This window comes from Amblyomma maculatum, chromosome 2 (assembly GCF_055883805.1).
Source record: "Amblyomma maculatum isolate TAMU_Amacu chromosome 2, ASM5588380v1, whole genome shotgun sequence".
Taxonomy (NCBI): Eukaryota; Metazoa; Arthropoda; class Arachnida; order Ixodida; family Ixodidae; genus Amblyomma; species Amblyomma maculatum.
In genome coordinates, this window is record NC_139345.1 from 16,494,057 (window position 1) to 16,518,964 (window position 24,908).

Consider the following 24,908-nt stretch of genomic DNA (forward strand, 5'->3'; position numbering starts at 1 on the left):
TGTGAAAAGTTAACACAACATTGTGCCTACCGCGCATGCGCGTTTCTTTTTTGCGCACGCTGCGGTACATTCATTGTAACACAGCACTACAGGCTGTATCGCAATGAGGATTGAAAAGTGTTATTTTTGCTCGTCACCCGTATATCCTGGACATGGCATTCAGTTCGTGCGAAATGACTGCAAGGTAGGTTATCCGAATTAACGCTCCCATCTATATTTTACTGCATCTCGCTCGCGGCATGTTGCATGCAACACGCGTAACTGGGATACATTTGCCTGTGCAGATTTTCAAGTTTTGTCGATCGAAATGCCATAAGCTTTTCAAGAAGAAGCGCAACCCGAGGAAGACCAAATGGACAAAGGCATTCCGCAAGGCCGCTGGCAAAGAGCTAACAGTCGACCCTTCTTTCGAATTTGAGAAGCGACGAAACATTCCTGTTAAATACAACAGGGAGCTTTGGCAAAACACAGGTAAGATCAACGTGATGGCAATGCGGTGAGTTACCGCTGTTTCACCGTCACTTCTTATGCAGTGAAAGCCATGCAGCGGGTCGAGGAGATCAAGGCCAAAAGGCAAGGGCACCACGTCATGAACAGGTCAGTGGCAGGTTGCGTGAACATTTTCTTTACGGGACCTTCATTTATGTGCTTTGTTTCGTGGATGGCTGGGACTAGGCTGTTTTATACGCTTGTACCTGTGTATCTTGTGCTTTCGTTTGAAGCCAGTAAACTTGTTGAGTTATCGTGCCGCAAAAGTAATACTAAAAATCTTTTTCGCATCTTTTTGTTTTTTCTTCTGGAGTTCTAGTGGTGCTGCATAAAGTTTATAAATGTGCTGCTTAAATTCTCCAGGTTGATGAAGGGCAAAGAGCTGGACAAGCAGAGAGACATCAAGGAAGTCCAGCGAGACCTGTGCCTGATCAGGTCGCCGGCGGCAACACTCAAGAAAAAAGAGCAGGCGATTGTGGAAGTAATAGAAGAACATTCAGACCAAGAAGAAATGGCAGTTGACTGACATGCACACCAGAAGGACTGTTATTATCGGAGTGACATTGCACTCAAGTGCATTTTATGATATGGGCACGCTGCTTTGCCAGCCACTAGCCGTCATGCCCAGGGCTGCGTTTTGTTGTGCATAATAATAAAAAAAAGATACTTGATAGTACCACCAGTTTTATTGGTTTCACTTGTATGCATTTGCAGATAAAGTGCTTTGGTGTGTGCATGATTAATTAACCTTAGTTAACTTGTTTTGAAGCTAATGCAAGGGGAATTAGGAATGTAAAAATAGATCATACCTTGCCAATGTTCACTTGTTTGCTTGTGTTCAAATGCTCGAAGTATACGGAACGGGAAAAGGCAATGCAAAGTGACACCTGCATTTGCCTGCTCTTTGCCAGCCACTCATTAGCTCTCATAAATGGGGGGAGTGGCTTTGTAGAAAGGCCCAGATTCAGTTGCTAACCAGTTGAAAATAAAAATGTTGACTACAATACCTGTCGTAGACAGTAGCCACATGCGTGGCTAGGCCGGTTATTTTGGCTGTGCTGCTATGTGCTTGCTGCGGCAGGCGTGCGTCTCGTGCTCGTGGCAGTGTTCGTCTGATCGAAAAAAACCTGTCCTGTTAGCATCTCAACATGGTGTCGGAAAAAGTGCAATTCCCACGATAAGCTCAGCCGAGACTTTTATGGTGGCAAACGTCACAGCAGCAGCACGGCGTCTTTCATCATTCAATTGCCTGAAGCCTTCTGCTTCACCACGCCTGCCGACTGGCCGAAATGGAGGAAGCGGTTCGAGCGTTTCTGCACGGCTAGCGGTCTTTGAGACAAACCAAGGTCACACCAAGTTGACACACTTATTTACTTGATGGGCGACCAGGCCAAAGACGTCTTCGGAACCTTCAAACTATCCGGAGAGAACGCCCAGAACTTAGAACTCGTCCTGAAGTAGTTCGACAGCTACTTCATACCGTGGCAAAACGTCATCCTTGAACGGGCACGCTTCATCATGAGAGACCAACACGACGGCGAATCAGTGGAAGACTTCATGACTGCGCTACACAGGCTTTGCAACCATTGTGAATGCGGCACCCTTCGAGATGAATTGGTTCGAGACTGCAACTTGATACTGATCTCTTCAGAAGGAGCTTGAGTCAATCGGGCAGGTCGAAAACTTACGTTGGCAACAAGCGGAGCTTCACCCCAAAACGCCGATCATCAACAAAGTTTCAGCAGGCAGACAGCACGTCGGGCATCCCACAAGCACTACTCGCATCAATAATGGCCGAGAGCACTTTGAATCAAGGCCACATTCACGTGCAGCTGACGAAGTCCTGACATTGTGTCACTGGTGTGGAAAAGTATGATGCCCATGTTCACTATGCTCAGCACTGTACAGTTATGCAAGGGCTGCTACAAGGAGGGCCATTGTGTGTCTGTCTGCTTCTCATGCCGGGTTGGTGCCATTGAAGCATCAGGACCCGATGGGCAAGGTGTATTTCTCGGAGCCGTCTCGTCCTTCGATTCGTCACGTGTAAAGATGTCCAGCAACTGAAAAACGCCTCTTCAAAGCAGAGTTTCCAGCAAGATCATGGCAGAGAGTTGCAATGAACTTGTTTTTCAATAGCCACTGGTAGTTAATCGTAACTGATTATTACTCTAGATACCCAGAACTAACTCTAGAAAAACTATCATCGCTTAAGTAATCAATCACTGCAAATCAATTTTTGTCCGTCTTGGTACTACAGAGGTGGTGGTCTTTGACAATGGTCGGCAGTTCTCGTCATCTAATTTCACTAATACCGGTTTCCATTGGGCGAACAGGAGCAACAAGCAGCCAGAGCAGCGCACGAGAGCACTGGGGACACGCATTCTCGTCTCCCCAATGGAACATTCACGCTGCTCGGAGATCAGCATAGCGAGGGAGAGCGTGTGACGTCAGGCGTCATGTGATCAAACTTTTCCCACGCTCGCGTTGCCCGTATCCTGTCCCGACGTCAAAAAAATCATGCGACTTCCTCCGTTCTCCCTGTACTCCGCCGCTGGCGACGGAGCACCGAACTGCTCACGACTGCTCTCGGGATCCGAAAAGCGCGCCTCCTCTGCCAATAGAACACAACGCTACTGCTCCTGTTCGACCACTGGTAGGCGCCGAAACTCGCGAGAGCACTTTCAGGGCAGCTAAAAGTGCTCCTGTTCGCCCAATGGAAACTGGTATAAGTTTTCTCAGAGATATGGGTTTAAACACCTCACATCAAGCCCACACTACCCTCAGAGCAACGGACTCGCCGAGGCTGGTGTGAAAATATCAAAACTTCAGTGAAAAAGACCGTACTTAACCCTCATCCTACAGGTCAACTCCACTGAAAAATGGGTCATCTTAGAAGACAAGCCATTCGGAAGTCTTGTTCCCCATTTTCCAGACGTCACTAAACTTCGGAATTTCGAAACACGATACTGTGAACAGCAGCAGAGAAATTATGATGGACAACATGTCGTATGGCAACTTCCAACCCTTTGGAAGGTGATGAAGTCTGGGTAACAAACAAAGTAAAAAGGGAACGTGGTGATGCCCGCAGAAGAACCCAAATCATACATGATTGATACTAGGAACGGCACTGTACGGTGAAATTGAACCTATCTTATCCCTTTTCTCAAGGCTGCAGAAGAAGAGCGCTGATGCCTCGCACCAGCACACCAGGTGTGGACGTTGCATCATTCCTCCCAAGAGATTGCTTTTCTGTCAGTAGAGATGTAAGCAGTAGCCACAAATGCAATGGCTAGGCCGGTTAGCTTGGCTGCCCTGCTGTGTGCTTGCTTAATGCTTGCTGCGGCTGGTAGGTGTCTCGTGCTCGTACCAGTGTTCGCCTGACTGAAAAAAACCTGTCCTGTTGGTATCTCAACAATAACTTGTACCATATTGCTTCGCAGCTGCAAATAGACCTCTCACAGCATAGGTCATCACAGTAGGTGTGACTGGTCTAGTGGACAGATTTAGCTGCTGACATTGTGGTGCAACTGCAGAACATACCAAGATAGCTCAAATTATGGTGAAGAAAGGTGGGATGAAAATGTATGTATAACCCTTAAGTCGCATAGTTTGGAAGCACAAAAGTGTCTGAATATATTTTTTGCAGATGATGTAAAACATTTAGCAGGAAGAAATTTGCCCTGTCCAGGAGGGGCCCTCAGTTCAGTCCTGCAGCAGCTGCCCGTAAGCCTGCTCCGGTCTACCTGGTTATGCTAGTTATCCAGCTGGACAGCATGGCTTGACATAGGGCGGGAGCGGTGTTTGGGATAGAAGAGACTGCCAGCTTGAGTTGGCATGACCAGGTGGTGTTGTACAAGGATGGGTATTCGTTACAATGCAGGCATAAGTTGGGGTTATGTGCGGGGTGTAGTTTGTAAGGGAAGCTCAAACGGTCTATTGATTAATTTGTAGCTTTCACTATACAATGGCATGCTGTTGTGCGAGTCATTTGTGGGATGTTGGAAATCTCTGCCTGCCCAGAAGTTGATGCTCTAGCAGATGTGTACTGGTTTGGTACTGGGGCTGTAGTCTAGAAAGGTTCCTGGTACTTGGGTGGTGCTAACGCTGATGACACCGTGCATGCTAGTTGCCTGAAAGGAACTCTGTGAAGTGAAAATTGTTCAGTTCTGACACACTGGTGCACATATGCTGTACCAGGTGTTATGGTGTTCGCATATTATAAAACTGTAGTATGCACAAAATGCTACTAGCTTCCCTTTCTAGATCCACTGCTGCCACATTTTTTTCTTTTTCAGAAAGTATAAAGAAGCTACTATTTTATCCATGCTGCGAGCTTTTGTCAGGCTCTAGTAGGAGGCTCAAAATATGCACACTTATATTAAAAAAAAAAGTTTGTAAAAGCCAATTTCAGAAAACATCACAGGTGCCTTATTTAGAACAACTTTCGTTTTAGTGCCACTGCACTTGTGCGTACATGCAGTAAATTTGTTAAACTGGAATGGTTTGAGCGTGGCAGCAAATGCAAGAAACGTGAAAGCTGGCAAAACCAAGCCCAAAGTTTGTTTTCAGAGATTTTTAGCAAAAGCAACCCTAAATGCTCAAAGCCTCCCTGGTCAATACACTAGACCTTTTGTTCGAAAATCGTGCAATTTCTAAGAGTTATGCTCCACGAATTTTATTGAGCTGCTCTGTGCACTAATCATGATCTTGGTGCAAATACCAGTAGACATATATTTTAAGTGTTTTTCTGTGCTCTTCTGTGCTCGGTATTCAACCTGAAAGCTCTTTCTGCACTAGAGTTTCTTCACTCAAGGAGGAGGTGCACTGATTCTTTTACTGAATAGAGTAAAACTGCATCACATTGTCCAAAGACTCAGTGCTGTACTGCATTCGGTTTCCTCAGCACCTTTCAATGAACTCCCAGGTGAAGAGGTGCTTATGTACTCATCCCTCCCCAACCCACTCAAACGAAAAAATAAACGCTCTGAACATGTACAGGAAGTTGGTGCCCATTTGGAGGAGTTAACTTTCCCGAGGCAGCAGCACAAATGAATTTGCACAAAGTCTTGATGCAATAGTTATAGCATGGTTGGCAAGGTGAAATAAGATGTAGACTTTATGCTTGTCTCAAAGTAAACAACAACACTCCGTTGCCTTTGGAAGTGCAACCACAACATTTCTCTCTATCAGCAATTGAGCAGGGTAACTTTTCATGCTAGCATTGAATTCATGGACATTGCTTTTATTTCTCTGCAATAGACTGAACAAACATTAACACCGCTTCTTGGGCTAGTTGGTGCATACTTAAATTCATGAAAAACTGCGCCAAATGAAACATATCACGAGAAAGAAGACGAGGCACAGGCGCTATTGTTGTGAATAGCGTCTGTGTCTCGTGTTCTTCCTTGCGGTGTGTTTCGTTCGGAGTTTTTCATCAATTCAAGACTGCTCAAGATTGTACTTCATAATATATTTACACTATATGCATGCACGCACATGCACACACAAGCATGTGAAAGAAGGTAACAGTTCAAGAAAAATGCTCAAGGAAATATATTTCCCATTTGTGCTGTTGCCATCAGTACTGTAATTGTTTATGGTTGAAATATGTTTTAAAGTAGAATATTTCAGAGTAGAAGATTATATATATATATATATATATATATATATGCTGTTGTTCTCAAGCCATATACACCAATGGCAAAGAAACGGTGGTCATCTCCAACTTAACGGACATTGCTACACAAAACCCGGTGCCTTTGGAACAATTTGCTGCAAGTGGTCCACAAGCTATTTTTAATACCTGGCATTGTCTGACTGAGGGCCAACAGCACAGCCATGGCAGCAATCTAAAACAATGTAGGAATGTTGCTCAATGACACAGCCAACATCAAAGTTTCTTCCATGTCACATTCTCAACCATGTCCAATCATTGTCTGGCACCTTTGCTGCACAAGGTTTTTTCAAGTTAGATCCACTCCTGAAGTGGCGGACGTACATGTCAATGCAGCATTCTACCGCACGTTGGATGAAGATGTGAATGCAAAATGTCCACCAGTGTTCACATTTTCCTTTTGCCCACAAACCATGTGGACCTCACAGCACATATGTAGACTTCAAAAATTGCATGAATACTTAAGCTACCACTTGATTCACGTTTGCTATCTACCCTTGCAAATCCTCATTCGTGTACATGCACTTAGCTACTCACTTTTTAAGAGAATGCATTGTTGGGTGAGTCGGTCAACCAGGATACACAAAAGTTACTTCGTACGTACCATTTACTAAAGGGTATGTGTGCATGTGCTAATCACTATCAAGACAGTGACTGGCTACTCAATCAGTATCAGTAAATATGTGCATATATACTTATTAGATAATTAACGATACTACATCATGTGAAAGACCATCCAACACACATAAAGATCCCCGTTTGAAGCAAGGTATGCTAACGTATCTACGTGACCGAAGACCACCGTGTCTAACTCTGTATCCAGAGAGTCCTGGAAGGCTGGATTCCCGTCTCACTCTCCTGTCTCGAAGGTGAATGGGCAGCATATGCTATATCGGCCATGTCACATGGTCTTGTGACATCATACAACCCGATGACCAGTCAATGCGTGGCACGTCACTTACCAGCTACTACCTGGCATAGCCATGCGTGTTATTTTTGCACTCGCAATGCTGAAGCTAGATTTTCTGAAGAATGGGGTCTTGACGTTGTTGCATTAAAAGAACTTCCCTTCCAGTCAAGCCCTGTTGCAGTGCTCGGGGCATTCTACTCCTGAAGCCAAGGACACAGGATTAAATCCTGGCTGCGGCAGCCACTTCTTGATGGAGCTAAAAAGAAAGATGCCAGTGTATTGCGCAATGACAGTGCACATTAAAGAACCCCAGCTGGTTAAAATTTCCTGAGCCCTCTGTTACGGCGTCCTTCATACCCTATGTCACTTTGACAGGCTAAACTCTAAACCAAACCTTCTGGCTGACAGCACAGTTTGACAACCACCATGCACTCTATGCACCAGTTACTGATAAGTTGTGTCCTTGCTGCCAAATGCAAGGAATGATCTGGTTCCAACTGGAATTGACATTTAGTTTCAGCATGCTGAAGGAAGCAGCTCATATGCCATTTTCTTGTTCACAATAAAAGGTGGCTCGAGACCTCTCACGCTGTATCCTCCTCCGAGAGAGGTGAAATTTCTTCTCCATAGCAAACACTGACAACAGGGCTATTAAAGCACCAACTCACGTCACCTTTGGCTGCGTTTTATCACTGCACAAAACACGTGCTTAAATTTGTAACAAGTTGTAGGAGCAGCACATCCACTTGTTGACAGTGTGAGGCTGCCATAAACATCTCTTGGAAAGGTGCCGTATTTTGCTCAATCATTCTGGATCAGCACTGGCCAGATCACCCAGCTACAATTCTAAAACTTTGTCACTCCTAATTTGAACTAAATTCTGAGGTTTCCTAACTTTAAAACAGTTTCAGAATGCACATAAAACTTCCTATAGGTTTGAGGATCCAGGTAGAACGTGAGGAAGAAGATGGTTTACATGGTATGAAGGAGCACTGAACAAGGGTAAATGGGGTACGCCTCGAACTGAGGCGTACCCCATTTACACTTGTTCAGTGCTCCTTCATTCCTATAGGTTGAGTCATTTTAGTATGCCTAACAAACATCCATTTACTGAGAGGCAAGTCGGGCAATTTAAGAGAAACATAGTAGTAGGCGGTACTTAAAAGTAAGGCGGAGAGATGAGGTTAGAAAATCTGATGGACAACAGTCACTACAGCTAGCACAGGATAGGGATAACTGGTGATAACAGGGGTAGGCCTTTGCCCAGCTCTGGGCATAACCTGTCTGATGAGGATAAGCGACAGGATCAGAATAATACAATATGGTAAGGACGATGATGAGAATACAAAAAATATGGTAGTCATCTTCTCCCCAAAAGTCTCACACAGTAATCTACAAATCAGAACCATTTTATTACACTGCAAGTATACGCTATATGCTACACTAACATGACTCTCGGGTCTAGCAAATTCAGTTTTCCTGTTATGCAGCTGATGCTTGTGTCACTGGCACAAGTTATCAAAAAGAGCAGCGATTCTAACAGCAGCCTGCATGTGGGACGTCACTCCTCTAGGCGCACGTTGGGCTGAAGTTTTAGTCTGTCCAGGGTCCAGCTGAAGTGGGCAGGCAGAGTGGGGTCACTCAGAAGCAAGTGCTGGTCTCTGCCATGATAACAAGGCAGGAGCAGGCTCTGGTAATGCACCATGGTAGGCACGATTTGCTGCTGGCTATTAGAAATCTTGAGCTGCTTGCAGACTGTATCTGGCAGGGGCTGCAATATTACAAAGAAGCAGTAAGCATTGGGCCTTAGTGCGCAAACATTGTTTGGGACTAAGCTACTGTTTGGTACACAGTGCTTGATAGTGAGCTTAAACCGTATAATTTTTCTGTGAAGAGTACCATAAAAAAAAATATACAGGGTGATCAGGCATTTGATGCAACAGTTTTGCAGAAGTAGCTGGATTTACACTCGATTATTTTGATGCTTTCTTTTACTCTGAGCTGGAGCTTCAGGCACACAACAGAATTTTTCTGCAGGGTGGAGCTGAGGCGAGGGTAACAAAGAGTAAATGGGTAGGTGGGGAGACGCGGCTGACAGGTAATAATTGACTCTCTCGCTGCATTCTTGAATTTGATTTTGCCTTCGTTTTGTCGTTCCGCTGCTGCACAGCCTTCTAGTCGGTGTAGACCTTGTAAACGGTGTAGGTAGCTGGGTGGATGGCACTTCTGGAGGATGAAGGTGGGCAGTTGCAGAGTGCGGTTGTGGATTGAGGGTGGTGGTGGAGAGGCAGTTCGGTGGGCGATGGTGGAGGCTTCACTTTTACGTGACAGCATAAGGAATCCATTGATGCATTTTCGGCATGTGTCACACCCTGTAGATGAAATTAAAGAAAGAAAAAAGCTCACCCAAGGAGCGAATTCGAGCTTGCATTAAATGCTAATTAATTTGTCATAGATGAGGATGCTCCCACGTCGTCCAGAGTCGGCGCTTGTTCCTGTGCTTTGTTCCTTTCGTCTCCGTTTGTTCGCGCTGTTTTTTTGGATAATGTATCACCAACTTGCCCGCTTAACTATCCAGAGGAGATCCATTCCACTGGCTAGAGCTTCAGACCACTTTACCACTGCTGCAACTAAACACCTGGAGTGTTAACGACCAATCTCTCCAGCTGTGATGTGGATGTTGTCATCTTTAACTTTTCACGTGTTGCCAGTCTCTCACGTTGTGCTGCTTCATGTCGGGCTCCTTATGTTATCACAAACCAGGATAGGCATTGCTTTGGTGCACATTAATTTTTCAGACATGGTTTTCAAGCATCTCAAAGCAGTGCTGCCAAAGCAGCTGCAAGCCGTAAAGGTATGAAAGGTGTAGGTTGTCAGGGTATGCAAAGTGGACTCTTTCAGGACCACCCCATAGGCCAGCGTTCATATATGAATAATAGTGTTGCATGCACTGCCAAGCTCAAGTTCCGTGTGCTAGAACACATCTAGCCATCTTCTATAGAAGATTACTTGAGAACTATGCTCTCGGCTTTAGCATAGTTTTCTCTTCCTCTGCAGGTTATGACGCATAAATTACTTTTATAAAAAGTGCAGCGGCAGTTCAGATGGAGAAAAATACCCCTTGAGCTTGCACCAGGCCACTCAAAGAAATCAATGTTAATCATGCGACTTGGCTGGTTTTGCTGTAAATGTTTTATCACATTAGCAGTGAAGAGCCGGGAGATGGAAACTCTGATTTCAACTTGAACAATAGTGCAAAACTGCCTGGAACCTCAACTAGTGGCCAATCGTGGCCACAGTTTCAGGTTTCGCTTGATCATGAATATGCATGGGTGATCCATACATGTTCTCACCGTGAACTTTTGTCTCTGGTTGATAGAGTTTCCACTACTTACAGTACTTACAGAAAATTTCATATTTTGAGAGGTCCTGTGATACCGAAACATCCTCCTGGCTACGCCCTTGGTGACCTGCTTCCACCACTGAATAATGCTGCGTGTGTGTGGTGTGTGCTGTGATAATGCTTTGTTGCGTTTCCAGTGCTCCTGCAAGCTGCAGGCTTGGAAAATGCAAGCCAGCCGCCATGAGAAATGCTCTGAAATGTGTGCTAGCTTCCTCAGAAAATCAATCAAGTGCAAAGCTCTTTGAATTGCATTGAGCCTGGCTTGACTACCCAGCTTTCAGAAAAGAGGTCGCTGAGCAGATTTCCAATCTTGATGACAAACCCTCATGCACTGCCACCATCCACAAAACGTGCCGACAATGAACTACAGACGTTCCAAAATTCAAAACTGTAAGCTGTGCTACGAGCAGAACAGCACAGAGCTGAAAAACTATTATATTTAGTGATTAGCAATATTGTTACAAGAACAACACATATCCACAATGGAGTTCACCACATAACATATCCCCTCAGGCAAAAAAAAATCTTTGCAATACAAAAAATATCAGAGCTATTTTCGGTTCTCCTCGATTCAAATGATGTGTCCTGAAGAAACTGCAAGAAAAATTTTATTTCTTTGTTGTCTTTTGCAATGTCCCCATTCGGAGACAAGGCACCTTAGTGTCCTTAGCAACATATCAGGCCCAAAGATAGTTAACGGATTATTGCCGATTTCATAATTAAATCAATCACTTAAGAGTATACTTATTCTGAAAAAGGTAAATAAAATCAACTGCTCTAAGCGCGTATGCACAAAAAGATGTGCACTTCTGGTAGCGAATCCAACACTTCGGTGAGTGTCCTTTTCAGCGGCAGTGCCGTGAGTTCAGTGTGTTGTAGCCAGTGGTTGCAGCCGTCGTACCTCATGGTAGCTGTCAGTAGCAAATGCGGTCTAGACTTCATCGCTACTACTCACTACTTTTTAGGTGTTCTGCTTCACGCGATTAGGCTGTTCTCAACGTCAGTTTTTTGGAAGGCTGTTATGTCCAAAATGCTATTCTGTGCAAGCTTCTCAGCACTTGCGTCTCACAGGTACTCTATCCGACTGTTGCATAGCGCAAAAGATAAGTGAGAAATTTCCCTCGGCGGAAGATTTTCTGGTTCTGGACCTAAGAGGTACAGATACACGAGGAAGTCGAGTTTCTGCACTTTTCAACAGCAGAGCACACAAAGCAAGAAAGCCACGGCCAACACTCAGAAAAGGCGGGGTGTTTCGGTGAAGCCGTCTTTGAGGCGCCCTGTCCTCAAACAGGGACGCTAAACATTCGGAAGCGCATGCAAGGCTGAATACGCTCGTAACAAGGCTGATCGCCATTATTTCACAGTCAGGGGCCCTTCCTCCGACAAATAAATGATAACATTTTGGTCAGCCCAGATTCTTAACAGTCCAAATGACGAAAACAAGAAGCAATTACTGTTATCTCCGTAGAACGTAGCTGTGTCCATTTTTGCCGCGCTTTTCAGGTGGGATTCTTTTTACCTCGCGTAAGACGGTGCCAGTTATCCAATAAAGTGGCTCAAGGCACGTTTTGAAGCATTCAAAATGGCATTTTACACTGCTTCTCAGCACGTAGAGCCGAACAAAGTTTGTATCTCCATATAGGGTACACTGACGCCCGAAGGGAATATTAACTCCTAGGTACTTGGCTTCACTTCATTTTACTGGAGTAGTTAGAGGAATAGGTATGTCAGGTTAGCAACAACAGCTGTAAGAACTGGGGTGTGACCACTGATGCCAAACAAAGCAATAAAAAAAAAAAAAGGCGTGGCAAATTTTCAGAACATAGAACAGAACCAGCGTGGAACATTTTATACATTCTGAACTATTTTTGTGTTGCTTTTTCAGCCAGTTCACAGAGAGTTTTTTTTCACATTACCTATGTACATAAATACTGGAATCGACACACTGAAGCCATTGACGTAAAAGCGGTTGTGGGAGTTCAGTTTAGGCACTGCAGCTTTCCTAGAAAAGGCACTTGTCCTTCTCTTTTCTGGCAAGTACAGCCAGAGAGGAATAAGCCAACAAGTTTAACAAAACTGTAAACTTGCATGCGCCATGCTACCAGACAAAGAGAAAAATAAGATTAAAAGACAGACCTGCGGCCTAGCTGCTACTGCCGCAGCAGGAGAAAGCACCAGAGGCCGGCCCTGGTGGTGCTTTGTGACGCAGGAACTAGGGCTCAGATCTCCCATAATGCAGGATGCCAGGCTTGCCACATAAGCTCGCAAGAAGCTGTTGTGCACTGCAAAAAATGTTGGAGAGGCACTTAAGCTCCATCTTTAAGATTACGAAGCAACAGCGCCAATGGCTCCCCTTGCAGATCATCATTCAAGTCCATTCACTTTGCTGCTAACTTAATCAGTGGTCTTATTTATGCCCCCACACAAACTCATTACCATACAGTCACAAGATAGCACATTATGTGAAATACCACCCAACATAGATATAACCCCTGCTTTAACGTGCCGCTATGGCCTAGGGACAGGGTGTCTAACTTGGGATCCGATCTTGCTCCTCCTCCCATCTCAAAGGCAAAGCCCAAGTTTGCAGCACCTGCCAACTTGGCCATGCCATGTGGCCTAGTCTCGCAGCATCACACAACCAGTCAGTATATAGCCATGCCACCTGCCAAAATTCACCCGCCTGTGATTTTCGCTCACAATACCTGACACCAACGACACTGATGCCAGATCTCATGGAGAATGGGGCCTTTGGTGCTATCGTGTTAAAAAAAGTTGCTAGCGGTTTAACCACGGTTCTGTTTTGCACGATTTGGCATTTGATTTTGGATTCTGTTCATTGAGTGCTTTTCAAAATATGAATTGACAGAGTAAGGTTCAATAATTAATTGAAATTAACAAACTAACAAAGGACCTTAAAAATTACAGACCAATCAGCTTACTGTCTGTTACGTATAAGGTATTTACTAAGGTAATCGCTAATAGAATCAGGACAACCTTAGACTGCAATCAAGCAAAGGATCAAGCAGGGTTTCGGAAACGGTACTCTACTATCGATCATATCCATACCATCAATCAGGTGATAGAAAAATGTGCGGAATATAACCAGCCCTTATACATAGCATTCATTGATTACGAAAAAGCATTTGACTCAGTTGAAACCTCGGCGGTGATGCAGGCATTGCGAAATCAGGGGGTAGACGAGCCGTACGTGAAAGTGCTGGAAGATATATATAGTGGCTGCACAGCAACCATAGTTCTGCATAAAGAAAGTAACAAAATTCCCATAAAGAAAGGTGTTAGGCAAGGAGACACAATCTCCCCAGTACTATTCACAGCTTGTTTAGAGGAAGTATTCAGAGACTTGGAATGGGAGCAGTTAGGGATAAGGCTAGATGGAGAATACCTCAGTAATCTGCGATTTGCTGATGACATTGCCTTGCTAAGCAACTCGGGAGATGAACTGCAAATAATGATTGATGACCTAGACAGGAAAAGTAGAAAGGTAGGCTTGAAAATCAATATGCAGAAGACTAAGGTAATGTTCAACAGCCTCGGGAAGGAACAGGAGTTTACATTAGGTAGCGAAATACTGGAAGTAGTAGGCGAATATATCTACTTAGGACAGGTAGTAACCGCAGATCCGGACCATGAAAAGGAAATAACAAGAAGAATAAGATTGGGATGGAGCGCATTTGGCAAGCACTCGCAGATTATGACTAGCAGCTTACCGGTATCGCTCAAGAGGAAAGTATACAACAGTTGCATCTTGCCTGTACTCACCTATGGGGCTGAAACGTGGAGGCTAACCAAGAGAGTTCTACTTAAGTTGAGGACAACCCAGAGGGCTATGGAACGAAAAATGGTAGGGGTAACATTAAGAGATAGAAAGCGTGTAGAGTGGGTCAGAGAAATAACTCAAGTTAACGACATTCTAGTGGAAATTAAGAAGAAGAAATGGACATGGGCAGGACATGTAGTGCGAAGAGAGGATAACCGATGGTCGCTGAGGGTAACAAACTGGATTCCAAGGGAAGGAAAGCGTAGCAGGGGGCGGCAGAAAGTTAGGTGGGCGGATGAGATTAAGAAGTTCGCAGGGGTCAAGTGGATGCAGCTAGCACAGAACCGGGTTAAGTGGAGAGATATGGGAGAGGCCTTCGCCCTGCAGTGGGTATAATCAGGCTGATGATGATGATGATGATGATGAACAAACTAACAGTAATTAAGACATGCAAATATAGTGTAGTGCAATTGTTCTCAATAAAAGCTGCCTAAAATATATGACAATGTTGTAGTGTATAATTCAATCATCAATCCCAATTAACTAATGAAATTTCACCAATTATGGTGCATAATTAGTAAAATTCAATTATGCTTGACATAGCTATCAAATGATATAACACTCGTGTTGCTATTATACTCGACATAAGCTACACAATACACCACCTATGTTGCTATGGCTTGACTTGACGGTCTGACAGTGAGGATGGGCTGCAGGTCACACGGACACTGTCTACCGGTGCTCGACTTTTGCATCAAGCAGAGCTCTCACTCCAAAAAAAAAAAAAAGAAAGAAAGCTGTCAACAGTGAAATGGTATCATGGCAGAAGATAGCTGACTGAAACCATCCTTCTGTTACACAATACCCTATTTTAGTACACTGTAACCTCATGATACCTTTTTCCCTCCACGGTAAACACCTTGTGGATTCCACCGCGCTTGCCATATCTTCCGCATCCAACGGTAACTGCTCTCCGAGTTCTCACTACAGTAACCACTATCCTGTTGTGCATCCATCCCAGTTGCCATACTCTCTCCTTCCATGGTAACTGTCCTACAAATTCACCCTGTGGTAGTGCATTGCTCCGCTCTCACCATACCCTTCTCCTCTAATGGCAGCCACCGTCAGGTTGCATATCTCCCTGCTCTTGACATGCCCTCTTCCTTCCATGGTAACTACCCTCCCACTACCATGAGTCTATGAGGGACGTTATCATGGAGGGCTCCAGTAATGCCGACCACATGAGGTGCTGTTTAACATGCACCGACATTGCACAGTACATAGACGCCTTGCATTTTACCTGCATCAAAACGTGACCACAAGACCGGAACTAAACCGGCATTCTCAGGCTCAGCCGAATGTATCAAAAACTTAGACACTGTGGCAGGACCCATTAAATCTGAAGTTTACCATTATTTTAGATCGGTTAATTACAAGAAACATGCCGTCATACCAGGACTTTTGCCAAGTGTATCTTTTAGTAGGTATACACTAACAGCAAAGGAAGCACAGAAGCTCAGATATCTAAGTTTTTCTTGTTTGACTGGCATCACTCTGTAAATTTTCATTACTGTAAACTACTCTCAAAATTCTAAGTATTAAATCTTTATGAAAACTCAGTTGCCTAATGCAACAGTCCCGCCTTTTGTCTACCTGAACCACAACACTCCAACAATCACTTTAAACCTCACTTCTCAGATAATACACATGCCTGATGCAAAGTGCTTTTGCAGCACTCCAAGAGCCAATAATCACATTGCCCTAAAATTGCATACTAAGACCTAAAGTTACTCAAGCGCTAATTCTGCTTTTACTCCAGCTGTACATACACACAGATTTTCTGGAAAAAAGGATCTGTCTGTATTGGCGATTTTCAAGAAATCAACGCCAAGCTTGCGGCAGCCTGTAAACTTGTCTAAGAAAGATTAGCAGCGCGTGAAACCATTTGTTCATTCCTTAGCAAGTGCTACATCGATGCATGCAGACATTACTGACACAGTTTTCCTATGCAAACCTTGGCGATTTTCAAAACATTAACTGGCTGCTGTGCCATGATTCCCTTGGCAGAGACTTTGCTTGGCAGATATGCAAAAACAAAGAAGTGCTGCTGATGCTAAGAGCAAGCACTTTGAGATGACGTACCAGGAGGGCAACTAAACAAGATCAGCAGCAATGCTGCATGCCTTTTTACATTTCAACAAGACAAAAATGCTGGAAGGTTACCCCATTGTTTTTCCACTGCTAGCAGCCCAAAAAGAGGGCAGTTTTTGAGCTGTGCACGGGCTCGGGCTGCTCGGAAGCCCTCTCCCTTGGGCTCGGTCCGGGTATATTTGTCTCGGGCGGGCCAGGCCGGGCCGCACATCCCAATCATGAACACATACAACTTTTGCGAAACCGTGAATACAGCCATAGTGCGATAAGCGTCTAAACCTTGACATTTTTCCGCATCCTCCCCATGCGAGAGCTTCCGAGCTTTTCCCGGCGTCGACCAGCCTTTCCTCCCCTCCTCCACACTGCGAACGGATCTTAGGTAGCCGCGAGTGACCGAGCAGAGGAGCCGCTTGTGGGCTGTTTAATTTCGAGGTTCGCATCTCCGCTTGGGTAACACCGGCGCTGATGTTTAGGTATCTGTTTCGAGATTCACGCCAAGCTGTCGCCTATCAAGCGTCTCTGTTGTGACTTACTCCTGCATCGACATGGCCTCATTAGAAGCTGGACATAGCTCAAAGCATCTGTGGTGCAAGAGTTTCCTTCTCTTGTTGCGAAAAGTTCACGTGAAAGGTAGACGGTGAGCCAGCCGAGCTCATCAAATAGTTGGCCACAAAATCATGCACCTTGCTTAGGTGTAGAGCTACTGCGCTTTTGGAGAAGCAAACAAATTGCTTACTGAAAACTTGCTTTCCTAACAAAGAACATGTTGGGCATTCTTGCCATAAGTTATAGCACTAAAAGAAACTTCAGTGCTACCAGATTCATTATCCAGGAATGTGGAAAATGCCTCAGTTCAATGCATAACTTGTTTTTGCACAATAAGTTATTTCTATTTATGTGCTGTGCTTCTATATATTCAGCAATTTTGTCATTCCAAACATGAGAACTTCAAGATCTTGGATAAGCTTAGTATCCTGAAATTATTTCCTTCTGTATCATCGCTTCAACTGCAATTGCAGCATGATGGGCTGGGCTCGGGCTGGGCCTTAAATCTGGGCGCCAGGCTGGGCCGGGCTTGGGCACAAAATTTCGGCCTGTGCACACCTCTAGCAGTTTTAGGTATGTTTCACTCAACCACTGAGATGGATCTTCACCATCTTTTATGGATGTCTCCAGAAAGGCAGATCTCGAGAGTCATGCAATTACGAGAGGTTAGATTTATGGCTACAAAAAAGAGAGAGAGATATTTTAATGACAACAGGAGATGTTTGCCTTATGGTGAGCCTAGCATGCTACTCCTGATGAGGGTTGAGGAATGAGGGTGACAAAGTGTGGGAAGGGAGGGAAAAAAATTAATGAAAAGAAAAAATATTGGTGTCATACACTTTCACACACACATAATAACACACACATGAGTTTTAAAGGGTCTCGATAAACCCTGCGTCCTTGAGAAAAGTTACCAAGGCCTGCCGAAGACCCGTCGCACTGAGGACATGTTCCAAGTGCGAGGTTCTGTCTTTAACTAAGCCTAAATTATTACGCAGTGTCCTGCGATGTGCAGCAAACCCTTGACAGGAGGTTACCAAATGTTTGAAATCTTCACACACATCACAAGTAGAGCACAGAGGGCAGCTGGCTATACCAATTTTATGTAAGAAGTAGTTTGTGTATGACACATTCAAGCGGATTAGGTGTAAACAGTTACGATGGCATCTATTCAAATTGTGAGAAATTTGAAAGACGCAAGTGGGATCTATTCAGTGTAGAGGTCGGTATTGATGGTTCGGGTCACACCACAAAGAGCACTGCAATCACGATGATTCAGTGGCTACAAGTCTTGCTGCATCTCTTCATGAGAATAGATTTAGAATTGTCTTTGAGGAGTCTTCGGGTACTAGTACTTTTGCAGCGGCGTCGGCGTAATCATTGTTCGCAATGTCGCAGTGAGCAGGTAACCACTGTAGCACAATGTGCTGACTCAGCTCATAGGCCTCAGTGTGCAGCTTATTTAAGTCAATGACGAGCTGCTCCCAAATTCTTGACGACTTAAGCAGTTGTATTGCAGCGCGACAATCACTGAAGATAACCCAAGCTGCAGAGGGTTGTCGTAAAATATATATAATAGCTTCTCTCACAGCTGTTAACTCAGTAGCCATAGCTGAAGTGCGCTGACTGAGTGTTTTTGAGATTGTGGTGTGCACTGATGGTATCCACACGCCGATGGATGAAGAAACAGCTGTAATAGAGACAGCAGTATAGATGTGGCAATGTTGACTGTAGCATGCATATATGTGTTCAAGGGCAAAGTATTTAAGCATGGGTCCTGGGGTGTGGGCTTTACTTTTGATGCCAGGTATAGTCATCCAAATTTGCCATGAATCAAACCTCCATGGTGGGAAAGACTGCGCGTTGATATTGCGCAGGCAGTAGATGGGAGAGAGCTGTCATAATTTGCTCTGAAAATGGGTTGGTAGGTTCACCTGCAAAGCACAGCTTGGCACGAAGCAGTTCCTGTGGTATCAGCACGGTTACAGATAGACGTCTGCTCTCTGCCAGAGTACCCACTGTGGAGGTATTCCTTGGAAGACCAAGGCACACTCACAAAGCTTTTGCCTGCATGGCTTCAAGTACATAGTTTTATGCTTGCCTGCGAGAGGCCTTGAAGAACAGGGATGCTATAACGCAGAAGGCCTTCCCAAAGTGCTCCATTAAGGAATAATATTAAGTCGTATTAAGAAATAGGTAGAGCAGCCTCTTTTGGTTATTAAGAGCATACGAAACATAGACACGTATGAGGGGAGTTTAATCTTAAGTTGTTGAACGCGTCAAAGGTCACCTAAAAATTTTTGGTGGCTGATATATGGTATAGGAGAGCTAGCAACTTTCAGTATGTAACGGGAGAGATCACATCGTGAAAATTAAATTGCTGTGCACTTTTCTGGAGATATAACAAGACCTCGCTTGTTTAAGGATAATACAATGCACCCTATCGCTTTCAGTAGTAAAGTATGCACAATGCGCCTGTTTCTTACCGAGTACCATATACTGATGTCATCTGCATAGAGGGAGATTTCAACAGTAGGTGGCAAGGAACCTTCCAAACCAAGAAGAGAGATATTGAAGAGGGTCGGGCTTAAAATCTCTCCCTGGGGAACGCCAGGAGACACATGATGTAGGGACGTGTCACCTCGATCTGTTGACATGAAAATTGTCCTATCACGAAGATAATCAGAGAGCCAGTTGTACATTCGTCCACCAATACCAATCGAATGTAAGGCTGAATGAATCGCCTCATGCGTGACATTGTCAAAAGCTCCTTTAACATCAAGGAAGCCAACAATGGTTATAGACCGCTCAGCTTTGCTGCGCCCGACACAGTTGGCAAGAGCAATAATGTTATCAATACTGCTTCGACCTTTCCGGAAGCCAGACATTGATGGGGGGTAAATTCCCCTGTTTGTCAGGTCCCAGGTAAGGCGTGAATGAACCATTTTTTCCATCAATTTCCCGACACAGCTTAACAGTGCGATAGGCATTGGCTACAGGAGAGGACAACCTGTCCTTGCGGCTAACAGGCAATGCTAACACCACAGAGTGCTTCGATTCCTGGAAGATAATAGCCTCAATGACCTGCTTATCGACAGCCTCATATTATGCTATATGGCAAGTCCCAGAAGGAAAAAAAAAACACTATGGACTGGCAAGCAAGCCGCAGCACTAATGGTTGTGAGGTGACAGCATTCTCAGGGAGACGACCTCCATCTCCCTAGTAACAATTTGGTGCCATGATAGGTTTGATTCCTTTTGACTGAGCACTTAAGATAATACAAACAAATGTGGCTAAACGTAACTGCAGCTGCAATGGGACCATAACCTACACAGAATTATACCTTGTCATAATATCCCAAACTGTAATTAAAGCACCGTCGGTTTACTTTTCCTTTTTGCATTTGCCTTGACGGTCCTTTATGCTAAACCATCATGCTTCATAAAGTGCAAGAGTTCAATGTAAAAAATCGAAGTGAAGAGACCAGAGTGGTGAGAGAGGAGTGCTCTTAAAGTACAGAGCAGTGACACCTGAAGAAAAAAAAAAAGAAACCTCACTAGCTGGGGGTAGGTTTTCACGCTATCCCTAACCGAAAACTTTAACTTCATTCGTTTCAAACCTGGAATTCAGATTACTGGCAATTTAAGGCGCAAGCAGAAGCCTGTGTCTACTGCCCATCATACCGAAGACAGTATGCCATGACTAAATAGTCCAGAGTTCATATCACAACAAATTATGACGTGAGGAGGTTTGCCTCAAAGCACTTGAACAGTCTCCTGCAGAGCAAATGAAGCAAAGTTTTACCACAGATATGGGTTTCCCAGTTAGAGCTTGCACTGGAACAACGCTGCATAGAAACATAATTGAGGAACGAGCACACCCCTAACACAGCAGTTGCATGCTATGATTTGTTCCTCAGCACGCTACTCCAGTACACTAAACATTCAAGTCCACTAAACAGATATTCAAGGACAATGCTTGCTCGACTGACGAGAATGGCCATATGTAAATGGTGGCTGCTGTGGGGTTGAGCTTGCAGGTGATGGTCAAAAGCAAAACCAATTATGAAACATCTTTTTCCACATTGTGCAATGATTTCGCAAAGCTTTGTCTGCACATAACACAGCATTTATTAAATTTGAGACATGCTTGCATATTTCTGACTTTCCCGCCATGTGGGAACACCACAACAGGAAAGCCCTGGGGGCAAGTGACAATCTTAAGCAGTTTCATGTTTGCATGGCAGATGTTGGTATACACAGCCCAGTGTTCCCCAATTTGTCATTGGTTCTCTGTTTTAAAGAAGCTATTACAAAGCTTCGAGCTAAAATTAGGGGTTAACCTTGTCAGGCTGATCCCAGATGGAATCTTCCATACTGTTGCCATCTTGGCTCGATTGTGATACCTTTACTTTGCAAAAATTGCCAGTATAGGCAAAGGACAAGCATGCATGTGTTGTGCGATGGCAGTCAGTGGTGCACACTTCCTCCCTCCTCACCATTTGATGTGGCCACCTGGAGTAGACTCACAGCCGTGTCTGTATTCTTGCTCAGTGTTTTGCACTCCACAAAAGCGGTCTTCACCAACCTACCCTTCACAGCATTGTTGCTGAATTCACGTACAACTTCAACCTGTTGACAAGAGAGAAAAATTTTGTCTCAACATAAAACTGCCCACATGAACTCTATAATCAAACCATCATCAATGTGACAAAAAAGTTCACACAACTCATTACTTATAAAATGTTTTATCATTTGCAATCAATGGCTGTGCTCTTTTGTTGCAATTAATGGCTGCTAATGAAAAAAATAATGACAAAGAAAACTATAGGAGATCATACAATGTGACGCAACACATCTGTGCTAACACTTCCATTGCACTACGCAATTCACTTCTATATTGATATTGTTGCGAAAATCGGCAGTGGCGTTAGAGGAGCCCTCTCACTAGGCCAGCCATTAAATCTTCCTTCATCCTATCGCCACGTTGTGCTGTCTTCTCGCTTGTCACCACGTAACATATTGGTTGGAGGTGCGGCGTACATCATCCCCATCCTCACCTTGGAGCATGGACGCGATCTGTATGCCGGGACCATCGATGGAATATCGCCGCGCAGCTTCACCCTAGCCCTTCATGCCCAGAACCGACCTGCCGCCATTACCGCCGCCCAGCCCCCAGCCCGGATCTGAAGACAAGGTGCACACACGAGCTGACCAAAGACCAGATCAAAGCAAGACCCGACGGACCCGACGAACCGAAAGACACGAACACACAACACCCGCCCCACCCAGCCGCCCGACGCGACATCGAGCCATCGGTCCCATGGATGCTTTGATGGTGGACAGCTGAACAGCTCCAGGGGAGGCGGATCACCCAAGCATAATCGTGGTCATCGTTATCGTGATGGCAAGCACATCCTTCTCTTCTATCTTTTCTTGAACATCCTCACCATCATGTCACCATCAGCTTCAAGCGAACCGATCGGGACGATCGCTCGGTGGCCCCAGGAAGTGTTGCGAAGAAGATCGGCAGTGGCGTTAGAGGAGCCCTCGCGCTAGGCCAGCCATTAAATCTTCCTTCACCCTATCGCCATGTTGTGCTGTCTTCTCTCTTGTCACCACGTAACAATATTAAATGTTCCAGGCTTCTGGTTGGTGAAAGCTTCAGGAGAGTGCAGGCGGGTGGAAACTCGTAGATGGAAGACACAATTTTGTCACTTGCAAGTGCTTCAGACCTGACAACTTTTAGGTGTGGAGCGTGTCCAGAAGGTCCGTCATTCCTCATAAAAGCTAGGGACGCTCTGCGGTGGTGGCGTGACACAGGCACGGACTAAAGCTTTTTTTTTTTTAGTGCGCAGCACTACTAGCTGCAATCACGGATTTCGCCAATATCTGTCCGAAACCGCACACTCTCTATGTCTTTGTGAACTTAAAGTGGAGAAAGAAGGTGGCGACGTGCACGTCGCGCGGCTCAGGATTGAGGAGGTGGAGCTGCCGCTCAGCTGCAGCACAAGCCGCTCTCTCTCTGTTCATGCCTCTCCCCTTGAATTTGAAAAGGAGGAAGGAGAAGTGGCAACACCCGTATCATGCAACTTAACACTGAGGGGGCGGAGCGGCCGCATAGATGCACCCAGTGAGAGGGGCGTGTCAGTAGCGGACGTGGCGGCCGTCACTGGGCAGCGTTGCACAAGCGTGCATTACCAGTGCTACCCCGCAGTGAGCAGTCGTGTGTCGCTCCCGTGTCCTCAACTTCAGCATCTCTCCCCTCGCATCAGTCACTCCTCAGCCTTCATGAACAGAAGACGTGCATGCGCGGTGCTCCCTGGACTTGACTCAAAGCCGCTCGCCGCGTCGTGAAGCAGCTTGTGCTTACCTTTGTGCCTAAGCAGTGCTCCGCACCTACTTCGCATTTGATTAACTATGCAATTCGGCGGTAATATTTTTTTACGAAAGAGGGCTACAGAAAGGACTCCCTTTAACCCCTTCACCGCTTTGTTATATCAACGAATTTCTTAACAAAACTGCTTATTTTTTTAGTGCTGATTTCGGTTATTATGTTGCCATACGTAAAAGACGTTTATGTGGTAGAAAAAAACGAAATTAACAGGTCAGTGCTGCCATCTGTCGAGCAAAATGCCATCTAAGCCACAAACGAGCGCTGCTCGTTCGAAACGCTGAAGGGAAGAACCTATTCAGCGAGGACGAGCTATAGTCGTCCAAAACGGTTTGGGGACGGCTTTGCAAGGACGAGCTGCGCTCGTCCGAAACGGTTAAGGGGATAAACTTGAAACGACCAAGCAATCTGTTCATCAGAAATGCCCTAAAAAAAAGACTGCACTATGCATGAAATTAACTGAAGACAGAACATGAAAGAAGTTCACATTATCATATTTGAAAATGACAATAATCTAGTTTCTTTTTCCCCCCTCTTTTTCCACTGTACTCCATAGTGTTGATTCCTGATTCTTGCTTTCCATCCTGCTCCGAGCACTTTGAAGGTACCCAGAAGGGTAGCTGTGTGTCTCTTGCTCTTCCTGCAACATAGCTGTTAACAATTCTTCTAGCAGGTGCACCAAGCACCTTTCCATCCATCAAAGCAACGCAATTTGCTCACTTGTGCATCCCGATAGCACACGCTGTGACAGTGTGGCCCCCGAGTTTTGAGCTATGGGTCAACAATTGAATGCCTGGTGCACCTAAGTGTGATTTAGTGTTTAAGCAACAACAAGCAGCACATTATAAAGGTGCGATTCCAAGGTCTCATCATGTTGAGTTTCTGCATCAAAAAAGTGCACTCCTGCAAAGTGCCAGATACAAAGTTTTGCGCGAACGTGCGTGGAAGCCCTCTCGTGAAACTGTGCTTTCTTGCAGAGGATCTTTTTATTTTTTCTTTTCTTGACAGTGCCATGTGGACGTTTTGTGAGTGCTATTGTGCAGGGCTGCAGTAGTTTGTGGTAGTTTGTGGCGACTACAAAAGCTCACTTAAACTAAGAACACACAAAAGAGTTTGTCTTAAGTTTCTTTCTTTACATTGAGTCCTATGGGAAACCGAAACATGGGTTTCACATTACTCATCGTATCCAAGAATTCACCTTAACCAAGTTGTCTTATTCTAACTGAGTTCGTCTTAATGGGAGTCTACTACATATTACCAATGCAGTAATAGTCTAGTCTACCATTACGAGCTATGCATCACTGCAGCACGAAACTAGGCTTCTCCACTGCATTTTGCTAAAGTACGTCCAGTGAAGCCTCATTTGCATGAACTGATGACCTCTGTAAAAAAATATTAGTTTAAATGGGCATAGACCTGAAGCTTCTGCATGTCCATGCTTGCCTTTAAATATTGTGGAAGAAGGCCAGGTCGAGACAACAAGGCAAGAGATGCCGTGTCTGGCGTTTATTCTGATGGCGAACCGAGGCGCATGCCACCGGCGGTGCCTCGGGATGATGA

At 44.9% G+C, this 24,908-nt stretch overlaps 2 protein-coding genes across 2 annotated transcripts in view; one reads left to right on the plus strand and one right to left on the minus strand.

The window, feature by feature from the left end:
• The first annotated feature begins 26 nt into the window (after nt 1-26).
• RpL24-like (ribosomal protein L24-like) lies at nt 27-1,171 on the plus strand. The gene is made up of 4 exons (XM_084593359.1): nt 27-184; nt 285-471; nt 534-597; nt 853-1,171. Exons 1-4 carry the CDS (start codon nt 104-106, stop codon nt 1,013-1,015), a joined length of 495 nt encoding a protein of 164 aa, XP_084449485.1. The 5' UTR covers nt 27-103; the 3' UTR covers nt 1,016-1,171.
• A 7,295-nt stretch (nt 1,172-8,466) lies between these two features.
• LOC146198045 (mitochondrial mRNA pseudouridine synthase Rpusd3-like) overlaps nt 8,467-24,908 on the minus strand; it is a 28,727-nt gene continuing 12,285 nt past the window's right edge. Inside the window, exons 6-8 of the mRNA XM_084593360.1 lie at nt 21,454-21,586; nt 12,613-12,758; nt 8,467-8,844 (exon numbers count right to left, since the gene is read on the minus strand). Of these exons, the coding sequence (XP_084449486.1) occupies nt 8,635-8,844; nt 12,613-12,758; nt 21,454-21,586 (489 nt within the window). The 3' untranslated portion in view covers nt 8,467-8,634. The remainder of the gene's footprint in view (nt 8,845-12,612; nt 12,759-21,453; nt 21,587-24,908) is intronic.